The sequence below is a fragment of the Pantherophis guttatus genome, chromosome 16 (assembly GCF_059756535.1).
Source record: "Pantherophis guttatus breed Tessera chromosome 16, ASM5975653v1, whole genome shotgun sequence".
NCBI classification, from domain to species: domain Eukaryota; kingdom Metazoa; phylum Chordata; class Lepidosauria; order Squamata; family Colubridae; genus Pantherophis; species Pantherophis guttatus.
The window spans coordinates 8,388,378-8,403,705 of NC_142078.1; the positions used below are offsets into that span (position 1 = coordinate 8,388,378).

Genomic DNA, 15,328 nt, shown 5'->3' on the forward strand with positions numbered 1-15,328 from the left:
TATTTCAGACAAGTGGTTGTCCAGTCTCTTCTTAAAAAAAGCCTCCAGTAACAGAGCAACCACAACTTCAGAAGGAGAGCTGTCCCACTGATTCTAAGTTTGAAAGGAATCCAAAGCATATTGAGAGAAATTCCTTGCATTCAAAAGAGATTTAGTTGTAATTAGAATATTAGACTAATGGAAAACATTTGTAATGGACTTGGCGAGATTGAAGACAGAAGACATAGAGAAGAGAAGAAATGTTTGAAGATGACACCAAAATGTCACATGGAAGAAATGAATGATTTATTTATTTATTTATTTATTTATTTTATTTATTATTTTTATATGCCGCCCTTCTCCGGAGTCTCAGGGCAGCTTACAATGCATTAAGCAATAGCCTTCATACTTTTGTATATTTTATACAAAGTCAGCTTATTGCCCCCACAAACCGGGTCCTCATTTTACCCACCTTAGAAAGGATGGAAGGCTGAGTCGACCTTGAGCCTGGGGAGAATTGAACTCGCAGTAATTGCAGGCAGCTGGATGTTAAATGCTGCCTTAGTAGGAGGCATTAGCCTCCTACGCCACTCAGGCTCCTGGATGTACTAAATGTTTGTTTGTCTTAAAAAATAATAATAAAAAACTTTATTAAAAAAGAGAGAGAGAGATTTAGGAACCCAGGAAAGCTGTGAACCCGGGGGAAAAGTGCGTTTCAGATCGCATCTGAAACACTGCATCCAGTTTTGGTCACCACATTGCAAAAAAGATGTTGAGACTTTGGAAAAAATGCAAAGAAGGGCAGCTAAGATGATTCAAGGCCTGGAGACTAAAACACATAAAGAACAGTTGCAGGAATTGGGTATGTCTAGTTTAATGAACAGAAGGACTAAGGGGGACATGATACAGTATTCCAGTATTTGAGGGGCTGCCCCAAAGAAGAGGGGGTCAACTTATCTTCCAAAGCACCTGAGGGCAGGACAAGAAACAATGGATGGAAATTGATCTAGTAGAGAAGCAACCTGGAATTAAGGAGAAACTTTCTAACAGTGAGTGGAATCAGTGGAATAGCTTCACCGATGTCTGACTTAGCGTTGTGGCCTGTCGGCCACCAGCCCCTCCAGCAGCTGAATCAGAGGAGGAGGGGAGTCAGGGCCAGCATCAAGGCAACCTGAGAGCTCCGAGGGGGAAGAGGGAATGGAGCCGGCAGAGAGAAAGAGAGAAAGGCTGAGCCTGGGCCGACCGTCAGCCCTCAGATGGAGAGTCAACAGCCCCCAGATCTGGAGGTGACTGATGAGGAGGAGGAGGAACAGCTGGATCCAGTGCCTGATGCACAGAAGGCAGAGGAGAGGAGAGCATTGGAAATCTATGGGCCGGTCCTTGGGAAGGAAGAACCACCACTGCTAGCGAAGACCCCCCCCCCAGCTCTGGGGTTAAAAGGAAGGGGGCGGAGAGGAAGAGATGTGGCAGACAACTATTCATCTTCCAGACGGAAGCCTGCGAGAGAAACTATTTGCCAAGGCTGCTGGCATTCCTAATTAAAGGAAACTTTTGAGTTCAGACGGTTTGTCGTGTTTGGGGAGCTGGGCCAAAACACTTAGCCACAAAAAAATTGGGGCAGCTCAATTACAATCGTAAGTCGAGGATTCCCTGTTTCAGCCCGGCTAGGTGGCCCAGTGGCTAAGACACTGAGCTTGTCGATCAGGTCGGCAGTTCGGCGGTTCGAATCCTTAGTATAGGTCTCCTGCGTGAGCAGGGGGTTGGACTAGATGACCTCCAGTGTCCCTTCAAAGTCTGTTACTGTTGCATGTGCTCCTCAGGATTTCGCTGACTTTTAAAGCTTGGAACAGACTCAGATAATCACAGCAGCTCCACCGAGGAAGGCGACTGAAAGACAAATGCTTGGAAAAATGCAGATTTTTTTCGGTCAGCAGGCTCAATTGCCTAGTTGCTATCCTTCTTGATGGATCTACCCAAGCGTTACTACTCAGCTTGTGGCGCCTGTTAGGAATCTGCCTGCCAGTTCCTGAAACTCAGCTGCTACCCTGCTGGTCCGTGTTCATCGAGGGAAGGTGTTTTATAGACAATGGAGCTAATTTGTAGAAGTAGCAGATGTTACGGCTCGACATCAAACGGTACCAAAGAGAGGATTTTAACGGGATTTCAGGAGCTTTGAAGCAGATTGTCTGGGCTTGGATGGAGATGGATGCCATTGTTCTCTTCTTTTGACAATCAGATTTCCCTTTGTCGTTTTCATAATTTCTGCAAGAGGTTACTAGGGTTTTGCCCGCATTGTCATTCGCTTTCTAATTTCCAGGTGTTTCTGGAGTGCTGAAACCATCACGTGCCAAGACCACTCCTAGAATACTGCATCCAGTTTTGGTCACTACACTATAAAAAAAGATGTTGAGACTCTAGAAAAAGCGCAGAGGAGAGCAATCAGGATGATTAAGGGGACTGGAGGCTAAAACATAAGAAGAATGGTTGCAGGAACTAGGCATGTCTAGTCTAGTGAAGAGAAGGACCAGGGGAGACATGATAGCAGTCTTCCAATATTTGAGGGGCTGCCACAGAGAGGAGGGGATCAAGCTATACTGTTGAGTGGAATAGCCAACATCATCACCAGGTGGGTGAGATTGTATAGGTTCTCCTGCTTGAGCAGGGGGCTGGACTAGAAGACCTCCAAGGTCCTTTCCCGTTCTATTCTATTCTATTCTATTCTATTCTATTCTATTCTATTCTATTCTATTCTATTCTATTCTATTCTATTCTACTCTACTCTACTATACTCTACTCTACTCTACTCTACTCTACTCTACTCTACTCCACTCCACTCCACTCCACTCCACTCCACTCCACTCCACTCCACTCCACTCTATTCTATATTCTATTCTATTCTACTCTACTCTACTCTACTCTACTCCACTCCATTCCACTCCACTCCACTCCACTCCACTCTATTCTATATTCTACTCTACTCTACTCTACTCTACTCCACTCCATTCCACTCCACTCCACTCCACTCCACTCCACTCCACTCTATTCTATATTCTACTCTACTCCACTCCACTCCACTCCACTCCACTCCACTCTATTCTATATTCTATTCTACTCTACTCTACTCCACTCCATTCCACTCCACTCCACTCCACTCCACTCCACTCCACTCTATTCTATATTCTACTCTACTCTACTCTACTCTACTCCACTCCACTCCACTCCACTCCACTCTACTCTATTCTATATTCTATTCTACTCTACTCCACTCTACTCCACTCCACTCCACTCTATTCTATATTTTATTCTACTCTACTCTACTCTACTCTACTCTACTCTACTCTACTCTACTCTACTCTACTCTACTCTACTCTATATTCTTTTCTACTCTACTCTAATTCTGCTCTGCTCTGCTCTGCTCCAAAGTTTTCTCTTTTTTTTCTGGATTAATAAGAAAAAGAGCCAAGCTTAATAGAAGAAGAAAAAAAAAAAGATGGAGAGAGAAGAAGGGGGGAAAAAAACCCTTTTAAGCAATTTCTTTCACTTATTGCCCTGAAATGTTTGGAAACAGCACCTATAATCAAGTGTTCGTTGTCTTCGGAAAGTAGGAAATGCATCTGATGTTCTCGCCATTAATGGGAATTATTTTTGTTTTTGTGCGGGGAAGAAAAACAACCGAGAACAATGGGGATGTTTGTGTTTCTGAGCGAATGGGCTTGTCGGTTTTTGCATTTTGTTCCTTTGATCTTGGTTTCAAAGGCCCTCATTTGGAGTCCATTTGCAACATTTTTGAGCATAGCCAAATGAGCCTCAGACCTTCTGATGGATGCGTTGCAGGAACATATTAGAGAAGCTCCAATGGACCTCACCGAGATGCTTTCTGCATCGTTTGCAAAGATCCGAGAATGACTTTTCTCGGTGTTTCCACAGCCTGCCGGCTTTTACCTCCCATCTTCCTCACCTCAGTTCGATAGTTTGCAGAAATAAATGATCCAAAACTGACTTATCCTACCTGGATACCAACAAGCCGACCAACCAACAAGTCAACCAGAGAACGTTTCCTGCAGGGCTGCCTTGATGGAGAACGCTTCGCCTGCGATTATCCTGGAAGAATTATTGTCTGAGTAGAATATTGATTTTCTAATAATTTCTAGTCCTCTCCTAGTCTGGTGTCACTAGAGAGGCAGATCGCAAATTGAACTGCCGCTGAATTGCTGCAGGATTGATTAAAACTCACAGTAATTATTGCTTCTCGGCCGTTCGAGGCAAGGCTGATCAATCCTAGCGTACAAACGATCGGATTCTATCGGCAGCCTCGGGAAATGGGTGTTAACGGGTTAGCTTTCCACCAACCCTGAAGGAGAAACGCGTAGGGGCAAGGGACGAAGTCCTAGAGATCATTGGTAGGGTTGCCAATATCTTCCCAAGTAAAGACACTTAAAACTGAAGAAGACCAAGTATGGATAGTATGATTGTTGGATGCTTATCCTACGGTTGGGTAGATAATATATAGAAAACTATGTTCTGTGACTTTAACTGCTACAAAGATGACTAATTGGCTGTGCTAAGCAGACATATAAGGAAGGCAGGAAGTTCGTTCACTTCTGCTCTCACTCCTGCTCTTGCTCCTGCTCTTGAAGGTTGAACTGCTTGAAGGAACTGTGTCTGTGTTTGAAGAGAACTGGAATTGTAAGCAAACTATGTTTTGTGTTAAACCGTGATTGTTTGAGGAAGTTGTTTTGAGAAGCCAAGTTTGTTTTATACTACAAGTAAAGACTGTTTATTTTTCTTTAAACGTCCAAAGTCTGTGACTATCTGTGCGTTTTGCTAAGCAACGCATCTATTCGCTATCTGGTCCGTTGCACTACTTCGCAGAGGGCAGTTTTACCCTCAACAATGATGCTACCAGGTCCTACGCCATCTGATATGGATGGATGGATGGATGGATGGATGGATGGATGGATGGAGAGGTGGGTTTCAGCAGGTTCTGACCAGTTCTGGAAAACCGGTAGTGGAAATTTTGAGCAGTTCGGAGAACCGGCAAATACCACCTCTGGCTGGCCACAGAGTGGGGTGGGAATGGAATTTTTGCAATATCCTTCTCCCTGGAGTAGGGAGGGAATGGAGATTTTGCAGTATCCTTCCCCTGCCACACCCACGAAGCCACGCCCACCAAGCAATGTCACGCCCACCAAGCCACACCCACAGAACCAGTAGTAAAAATTTATGAAATCCACCACTATACGGATGGATGGATGGATGGATGGATGGATGGATGGATGGACGGATGGATGGAAGGTGTTCTGTCCCAGCTTCCAAACACGACAAACTCTCTGTAGTTAAATCAATGATTCTTTTATTAGGAGTGCCAGCAGCAAAAAGTTTCTCTCTCCCTCTCTCTCTCTCTCTCTTTCTCTCTCTCTCTCACACACAGCAGGCTAACAAGTCTGTCCAGCAGGGAGATGAATAATTGTCTGCCACACGTATTCATCTCTTTCCCCTGCCTTTTATCCCCAGAGCTAGGGTGGGGCTTCGCTAGCAGCGGTGGCTCTTCCATCCCAAGAATCGGCCCATAGATTTCCACTGTTCTCCTCTCCTCTTCCTTCTGTGCATCAGGCACTGGATCCAGCAGTTCCTCCTCCTCCTCATCAGCCACTTCCAGACCTGTGGGCTGTTGACTCCATTTGATGGACATCCCAGGCTCCACTTCTCTCTCTCTCGCTCTTTCCCTTTGTTTCTCTCTTTCTCTCTCCCTCCCTCTCTCTCTCTCTCTGTGTTTCTGTATCTGTGTCTCTCTGTCTGTGTCTCTCTCTCTGTCTTTCTCTCTGTGTGTGATTATGTCTGTATCTGTCTCTCTCTCTCTGTCTTTCTGTCTCTGTCTCTCTCTGTCTCTGTCTCTGTCTCTCTGACTCTCTCTCTCTCTGCCAGCTCCACTCCCTCTTCCCCCTCAGAGCTCTCAGGTTGCCTTGATGCTGCCCACATCTCCTTCTCCTCTGATTCGGCTGCTGAGTGGCTGGTGGCTGAGAGGCCACAACAGAAGGATGGATGGATGGATGGATGGATGGATGAAAGGAACAGCTTGCCTTCAGGATTTATAGGTGCTCCATCATTGGAAGTTTTTTAAGAAGAGACTGCACAACCATTTGTCAGAAATGGTATAGAGGTTTGGACTAGAAGACCTCCAAGGTCCTTTCCAACTCTATTATTCTGTTAATGCAAAGTCATTGGAGTCATGTTCATGATTCTAGAAGAAAAATCCCTTGATATGCTCCCCACCCATTTCTAACCCATATACTAGCTGAGGTCACAGTTTCTTCAAACTTTTTCCTCCCCTCTCTCTTGGCATCCTGCCTCTTTTGAGCCACAAGATTAACAACTTGCAATTAAGAGACTGCCCCATTTTGAAACAGTTCTGCAGATATTAAGTTAATCACAATGATCCAAGTTTATTTAACCCATAAATACATCATTGCAAGCCTTGAAATCATGCCAGGAAATTTGTAGGGCCAGATTCGGTTGAGATTTACGATGGGGTTGGCTGGTCTTTGGATGTCTCAATTCTGGTTCAGAAGGCAGAGGACCAGGTTGGGATTTCCAATGAGTTGTTGGCAGAAGTACGGAGAATAATAACAATAAATTACATTTAGATGCTGCCTGCCTCCCAGCGACTTTAGTTCATGTGTACTGTGCAAACATTTTTTTTTTAAAGCAAAACCTTGGGGTTTGCACTCTGGAAGACAAGGACAGTCAAATATCCGGTGGTCAGAGGCTGCAAATATGTAAATGTGCTTGCAAATTATTATTGTTGTTATTATTTAAAATGCGTTTATCTTCCAGCTTGGTTTTTGCTTGGAAGAGGTCATTTGTAACTTGACTTCTTGCAGCTCTGGGCTAGCTGGGATTTTTGCTCCTATTCAGGAATCCCATCAAGCACTTGCTGGAACCGTTGTTCAACCCCATTTATTACCTTCTTCCGGTGATGGGATGCAGCCAGATCTATCCAGCTTGGGCGAATTGGTAGCTGTGGCTGCGGGAGGCTCCACCTGTTGTGGTCCGATGGCAGCCTGAGGAGCTGGCAGCGGAGTCGGACAGTGAGGAGGCTGGGGAGGAACATGGGCCAGTCCTAGAGTCTGGGGAAGGCCTGGGTGAGGGCTCTGCGTCAGAGGCAGAGATGGGGCCAGGGCCATCTGGGAGTGATGAGCAGACTCCGGAGCCTCCAGAGTCAGACAGCAGAGAGCCAGAGGAACAGGAGGAGCCTGTTCCTACTGCGCGCATGCGCAGAGCTGCCAGAAGGCAAGAGCAGCTAAAGCAAAAGAGACAACTCGGGAGTAAGGCCAGGAGATGATGGCCCCTCCCATAAGGCTTAAAAGAGAAACAAAGGCACTTGGGCCTTTTTGCAGGAAAGCAACATTGCTAACTCTGTTTCCAGTCGGCATCTCTTCTTTGTTTCTGAACTTCGTGGGGCTTTGCCAAGTAAGGCCTTTGGCAGGGTGTCAAAGAAGATCAAGGTTGGTGATTATCCCGAAGGACTTCTTCCGAAGGACTTGTTTTTGGCAACTAATTGGGACTTAGCTGGGAATGAACGTAATTCTCAGCTGTTACAATAAAATAGGTTTATTTGGGACTAATTGTGTCTTGTAATGACTTAGTAAGCCTAGTTCACTACACCGCCCACCCTCCTGGACATCCTCACGTCCCGTTTTTGACGCTCTGCGAATGTGGAGAAGGTCCTGCCCATGCTCGGAGGTGGCGTGTGCGCGCGTACATTTGCAAACCGGTAGCGAAGGTAAGCGAATAAGACCCCTGCCTTCTTCTTACCATCCAAAGATGGTAAGATGGTAGGTTCCCCCCCTTTTTTTATTATTATTATTATTAGTTCAATTTATATGCCGCCTTTCTCCGGAGACTCAGGGCGGCTTACAATGCATTTAAAAAAACCATTATAAAAACATTTAAAAATTAAAATATTAAAACCCATTCACACCATTCATGGCCGGATCTCGCCAGATCACAAGAGCGAGATCAACGGCCCCAGGCCTGCCGGAAAAGCCAGGTCTTCACCGCTTTTCAGAAGGCCAATAGGGTGGGGATGGTCCGGACCTCAGGAGGTAACTGGTTCCAGAGAGCTGGGGCAGCCACAGAGAAGGCCCTCCCCCACGGGCCCGCCAGCCAGCATTGTTTAGCTGACGGGACCCGGAGGAGACCAACTTTGTGGGATCTTACCGGTCGCTGGGAGCTATGTGGTAGAAGGCGGACTCGAAGATAACCTGGCCCTGAGCCATGTAGGACTTTAAAGGTAATAACCAACACCTTGAATTGTGCCCAGAGACCAATAGGGAGCCAGTGCATCTTGAGGAGAATTGGTGTAATGTGGATGTATCTAGGTGCACCCACGACAGCTCTCGCGGCTGCGTTCTGGACCAACTGTAGTCTCTGAACACTTTTCAAGGGTAGCCCCATGTAGAGCGCGTTGCAATAATCTAACCATGAGGTGACAAGGGCTTTCCATTCCCCTCCACCCCTTCCTCTTTGTACAGGTTTCAGAGAAGTAAATAATAGGAGGCCTTGGAGGGGAACATAAGAGTTCTGCTTAATAAGGGAGGGCATTGATTAATGTCCACTTTAACCGCTCGGTATCGGAAAATGCTTGCTGGGAAACTAAAATTAAAAACCGCCGTCCGATTTTTCGGCTGGAATAAATGCATTAAGGGCTCTTCAAAGGGAGGCCGGGCTCCCTGGTTAGAAAATGAGAACAGCTCTATTCGAAATCCCAAAACCTCGGGTGTCTGTCGCAATGTACATGGCGGCGGCCGCACCATTTTTACATTGTGGGATTGTGCTACCTTATTAAAAAGATGTTGAGGCTCTGGAAAGAGTGCAGAGAAGAGCAACAAAGATGATGAAGGATAAAACATACAAAGAACAGTAATTGGGTAAGTCAAGTCTAGTGAAAAGAAGGACTAAGGGAGACGTGATAGCAGTCTTCTAATACTTGAGGGGCCGCCACAAAGAAGAAGAGGTATCAACCTATTCTCCAAAGCCCTTGAGGGAAGGACAAGATGCAACAGGTGGAAAGTAATCAAGGAGAGAAGCAACCTAGAACTAAGGAGAAGCTTCCTGACAGTGAGAACAAATAATCAGTGGAACAACTTGCCCTCAGAAGTTGTGAATGCTCCAATACTGGATGTTTTTAAGAAGAGAGTGGACAATGAAATGGTATAGGGCCGTGATGGTGAACCAATGGCACGCGTGCCACAGGTGGCACGTCGAGCCATATCTGTGGGGATGTGAGCATTGCTCAGTTCCAGTGCGCATGTACATGCCAGCTCGCTGATTTTCAGGCCTTCTGGGCCCACCGGAAGTCAGGAAATGGGCCGTTTCCAGCCTCTGGAGGGCCTCGGGGGGTGGGGGTGGGGAAGGCCATTTTCACCCTCTCCAGGTTCCAAGAAAGCCTCTGGAACCTGGGGAGGGCACAAAATGGGCCTTCCGGGCCCACCAGAAGTTGGGAAATGGGCCGTTTCCAGCCTCCGGAGGGCCTTGGGGGGGGGGAAGCCATTTTCACCCTTCCCAGGCTACAAGAAAGCCTCTAGAGCCTGGGGAGGGCCTACCAGGCCCACCAGTAACTTTTTGTGGTTGCATGACAAAGGCAAGAAGAGCTCGGGGGTGTGTGTGTCACATACGCATGTGTGGCGTGGTGGGGCAGGGGGGCATTGAACTTTGACACACACACACACACACACACACACACACACGCTCCCTTCTTGAGCTGGGGGTTGGACCAGAAGATCTCCAAGGCCCCTTCCAATTCTGTTATTGTGTTATCCTATAAATCCCAGATCAATTAATCAGTGGAACGACATGCCTTCAGAAATTGTGGGTGGCTCCATCACTGGAGGGTTTGAAGAAGAGATGGGACAACCATTTGTCTGGCGTGATTTAGGGTTTCCTGCTTGAGCAGAGGGTTGGATTGGAAGACCTCCAAGGTCCCTCCCAACTCTGCCATTCTGTTATTTGCAGATAACCTTATCCATATTTTGCAAAAAGAGTCGGTTTCCATTTCAGTTTTGATGCGGAACAAGGAATTGTCCTTTGCCAAGTTAAAGGCTACTGTAGAAGTCTTGCTCAGGGTTATTTGATAGACAGCATCTGCAACACACTGCAATGTTTGGAGGTCTTCGATTGGGGCAGGGGTGACTGCCGTGCTTTCTGTTGTGCTGAGGAGTTCTGTAAAAGTGTGGAAAGCACATGCATTGGATCAAAGAGGGTTCCTCAACCAAAATTAGGACAAATCAAGGAATGGGAGTCCTTGATGTGGCTGCCCCAAGGAGCTACTGATACAGTTCTACAGAGGAATGATTGAGTCTGTCATCAGCACCTCTATAACTGTCTGGTTTGGCTCTGCAACCCAACAAGACAGACTCAGACTTCAATGGATAATTAGAACTACAGAAAAAAAAACAAACAATTGCTACCAACCTGCCTTCCATGGAGGACCTGTATACTGCACGAGTCAAAAAGAGGGCTGTGAAAATATCTACAGACCCCTCACATCCTGGACATAAATTGTTTCAACTCCTACCCTCAAAACGACACTATAGAGCACTGCACACCAGAACAACTAGACACAAGGACAGTTTTTTCCTGGACGCCATCACTCTGCTAAACAAATAATTCCCTCAACACTGTCAAACTATTTACTAAGACTGTATTTGTTATTATTTTTCTCATCTGTCCTATTACCTATCTCCTTTTCTACTTATGAGTATAATCTTGTTGCTTGCATTTTTACAATTTATATTGTTTTATTTCGTTTCCTAGTATGATGTGATTGCTTGTTTAGTATCCTATGATTATCACTGTTGTATCTTATGATTCTTGATGAATGTATTTTTTAGGTACACTGAGAGCTTGTGCACCGAAGACAAATTCCTTGTGTGTCCAATCACACTTGGCCAATAAGGAATTCTATTCTATTCTATTCTATTCTATTCTATTCTATTCTATTCTATTCTATTCTATTCTATTCTATTCTATTCTATTCTATTCCATTCCATTCCATTCCATTCCACTCCACTCCACTCCACTCCACTCCATATTCTATTCTATTCTATTCTATTCTATTCTATTCTATTCTATTCTATTCTATTCTATTCCATTCCATTCCATTCCATTCCATTCCATTCCATTCCACTCCACTCCACTCCACTCCATATTCTATTCTATTCTATTCTATTCTATTCTATTCTATTCTATTCTATTCTATTCTATTCTATTCTATTCTATTCTATTCTATTCCATTCCATTCCATTCCATTCCATTCCATTCCATTCCACTCCACTCCACACTCTATTCTATTCTATTCTATTCTATTCTATTCTATTCTATTCTATTCTATTCTATTCTATTCTATTCTATTCTATTCTATTCTATTCTATTCTATTCCATTCCATTCCATTCCATTCCATTCCATTCCATTCCATTCCATTCCACTCCACTCCACACTCTATTCTATTCTATTCTATTCTATTCTATTCTATTCTATTCTATTCTATTCTATTCTATTCTATTCTATTCTATTCTATTCTATTCTATTCCATTCCATTCCATTCCATTCCATTCCACTCCACTCCACTCCACTCCATATTCTATTCTATTCTATTCTATTCTATTCTATTCTATTCTATTCTATTCTATTCTATTCTATTCTATTCCATTCCATTCCATTCCATTCCATTCCATTCCATTCCATTCCATTCCATTCCATTCCACTCCACTCCACACTCTATTCTATTCTATTCTATTCTATTCTATTCTATTCTATTCTATTCTATTCTATTCTATTCTATTCTATTCTATTCTATTCCATTCCATTCCATTCTATTCTATTCCATTCCATTCCATTCCACTCCATATTCTATTCTATTCTATTCTATTCTATTCTATTCTATTCTATTCCATTCCATTCCATTCCATTCCATTCCACTCCACTCCACTCCACTCCATATTCTATTCTATTCTATTCTATTCTATTCTATTCTATTCTATTCTATTCTATTCTATTCCATTCCATTCCATTCCATTCCATTCCATTCCATTCCACTCCACTCCACTCCACTCCATATTCTATTCTATTCTATTCTATTCTATTCTATTCTATTCTATTCTATTCTATTCTATTCTATTCTATTCTATTCCATTCCATTCCATTCCATTCCATTCCATTCCATTCCACTCCACTCCACACTCTATTCTATTCTATTCTATTCTATTCTATTCTATTCTATTCTATTCTATTCTATTCTATTCTATTCTATTCCATTCCATTCCATTCCATTCCATTCCATTCCATTCCATTCCATTCCATTCCACTCCACTCCACACTCTATTCTATTCTATTCTATTCTATTCTATTCTATTCTATTCTATTCTATTCTATTCTATTCTATTCTATTCTATTCTATTCCATTCTATTCTATTCTATTCTATTCTATTCTATTCTATTCTATTCTATTCTATTCCATTCCATTCCATTCCATTCCATTCCACTCCACTCCACTCCACTCCATATTCTATTCTATTCTATTCTATTCTATTCTATTCTATTCTATTCTATTCTATTCTATTCTATTCTATTCTATTCCATTCCATTCCATTCCATTCCATTCCATTCCATTCCATTCCATTCCATTCCATTCCACTCCACTCCACACTCTATTCTATTCTATTCTATTCTATTCTATTCTATTCTATTCTATTCTATTCTATTCTATTCTATTCTATTCTATTCTATTCTATTCTATTCTATTCCATTCCATTCCATTCTATTCTATTCCATTCCATTCCATTCCACTCCATATTCTATTCTATTCTATTCTATTCTATTCTATTCTATTCTATTCTATTCCATTCCATTCCATTCCATTCCATTCCATTCCATTCCATTCCTATTCCTATTCCTATTCCTATTCCTATTCCTATTCCTATTCCTATTCCTATCCTATCCTATCCTATCCTATCCTATCCGAGCTTGGTTGTTTTCTTGCAGACATTTCATTACTCAAACTTTGTACAAGAAAACAACCAAGCTCAGAGAACACCAAGGATTCCTCCTCCGTTTCAATCCTAAACTAGAAATATTCTCCCTTATTGGTACTAAACCAAGGACACTCCACAAAAAAAAGGGGTCTCGGAGGACGAACATCATTGTTGTGTTCTGGATTTTCTTGCAGGTCCACCAACAATCCTTGATCCCTGGCCAGTATTTTGCATCCTTCCCACAACAGCTGACATCCCACAACAGCTGAAATCCCACAACAGCTGACAGTCTCCCGTCTCACCTGTATTCTCCTTTCCTTCCCTTCTTCCTGCAGTGCCCCGAGGACCTGAGACCCATGAAAGATGGGACCGGCTGCTACGACTACTCGAAGGGGATTGATTGCTCAGATGGCTTCAATGGTGGTTGCGAGCAGCTGTGCCTTCAGCAAACTCTCCCTCTCCTGTGGGACCCAACCTCCAGCACCATCCACATGTTCTGTGGGTAAGGAAGAAGGGTTAATGTTCTAAACATGTCCCCCCTAGTCCTTCTTTTCATCAGACTAGCCCAGGGGTCGGCAACCTTAAACACTCAAAGAGCCACAAAGGTCCTAACCGGAAGCTCCCGTTCAATTCTGGAGCCAACCAGAAGTCCAGTTCCCCCATCATAGAGCCTCCTCCTAGAGCAGTGTCCTTTTTCCTCTGCTGACCGGAAGTCCAGTTCCCCCACCATAGAGTCTCCTCCTAGCACGGCATCCTTTTTCCTCTACCTGTCCTAACCGAAAGTCCTATCAATTGTGGAGCCGGACAACAACAGGAAGCCGCAGCAGAGGGATGAAAGAGCCACATTCGGCTCCAGAGCCATGGGTTGCTCCTGGGCTAGACATACCCAATTCCTGCCACCATCCTTCATATGTTTTAGCCTCCAGTCCCCTAATCATCTTGGTTGCTCTTCTCTGCACTCTTTCTAGAGTCTCCACACCTTTTTTGTATCACAGTGACTAAAACTGGATGGAGTATTCCAGATGTGGTCTCACCAAGGCATTATAAAGTGGTAGTAACACTTCACATGATCTTGATTCTATTCCTCCATTAATGTATTAAAGATTTTCTCGAAGAAAACATGACAACCTCCCACTTAACCTCCCCTGGTTAAATATTTTTGCAAGACAGATCTCTCTCTCTCCCTCTCTCCCTTCCACCTACCTTCTTCCTTCCTTCCTTCCTTCCTTCCTTCCTTCCTTCCTTCCTTCCTTCCTTCCTTCCTTCCTTCCTTCCTCTCTCTCTCCCTCCCTCCCTCCCTTCCTCCCTCCCTTCCACCTGCCTTCTTCCTTCCTTTCCTTCCTTCCTTCCTTCCTTCCTTCCTTCCTTCCTTCCTTCCTCCCTCCCTCCCTCCCTCCCTCCCTCTCTCTCTCTATCTCATCACTGATCTTTCACTTTATTACTATTTCTTATTATTCATCTCCTCCTTAAATGCTTTCCTTGCCTGGCTTTCAGGTGCCTTGGAAAATAGCTTGACCACTTCCTCTCTGTAGCAGCCCCTCAACTATTGGAAGACTGCTATCAGTCTCCCCTGGTCCTTCTTTTCTCTTTACTAGACTAGCCATGCCCAGTTCCTGCAACCGTTCTTCATGTGTTTTAGCCTCCAGTCCCCTCTTTGTTGCTCTTCTCTGCACTCTTTCTAGAGTCTCAACCTCTTTTTTACATCGTGGCGATGAAAACTGGATGCAGGATTCCAAGTGTGGCCTTACCAAGGCATTATAAAGTGGTATTAACACTTTTTTTAAAAAAAAAATTGATTTATATGCCGCCCTTCTCCAGAGACTCAGGGCGGCTTACAATGTGCTCAGCAATAGCCTTCATTCTTTTGTATATTTATACAAAGTCAGCTTATTGCCCCCACAACTGGGTCCTCAATTTACCTACCTTAGAAAGGATGGAAGGCTGAGTCAACCTTGAGCCTGGCGAGATTTGAACCTGCAGTAATTGCAGGCAGCTGGTCTTTATAACAGGGTGCTTTAGACCACTGTACTACCAAGGCTCCCAACACTTCATGTGATCTTGATTCTATCCCTCTGTTAATGCAGGCAGGGGAAGGAATATGTCTCAGGAAGCTAGTCTATACGCTGTATTTTTTAAACATGGGTATAGGAAGCCTTATGGAAGGCTTCCACATTCTTCACCCAATGTGCACCCTGCTCACCCATTCACTAATAAGGAATATTTCTCCTCTTCAAAGCTCTTGTATTTCGTTCAACACTGTTGTCTTGGACACACCTGTGTCGACATACTTCCTTTCCCTGCATTTCCTCCTCCTCTA

At 44.1% G+C, this 15,328-nt stretch overlaps 1 protein-coding gene across 5 annotated transcripts in view; it reads left to right on the forward strand.

Moving 5' to 3' along the window:
* The window catches only part of ASTN2 (astrotactin 2), a 433,657-nt gene that overhangs the window by 268,488 nt on the left and 149,841 nt on the right, over positions 1-15,328 (forward strand). For all 5 annotated transcript variants that reach the window (XM_087880005.1, XM_087880006.1, XM_087880007.1 and 2 more), the window contains exon 12: positions 13,347-13,513. In XM_087880005.1, the coding sequence (XP_087736131.1) occupies positions 13,347-13,513 (167 nt within the window). The remainder of the gene's footprint in view (positions 1-13,346; positions 13,514-15,328) is intronic.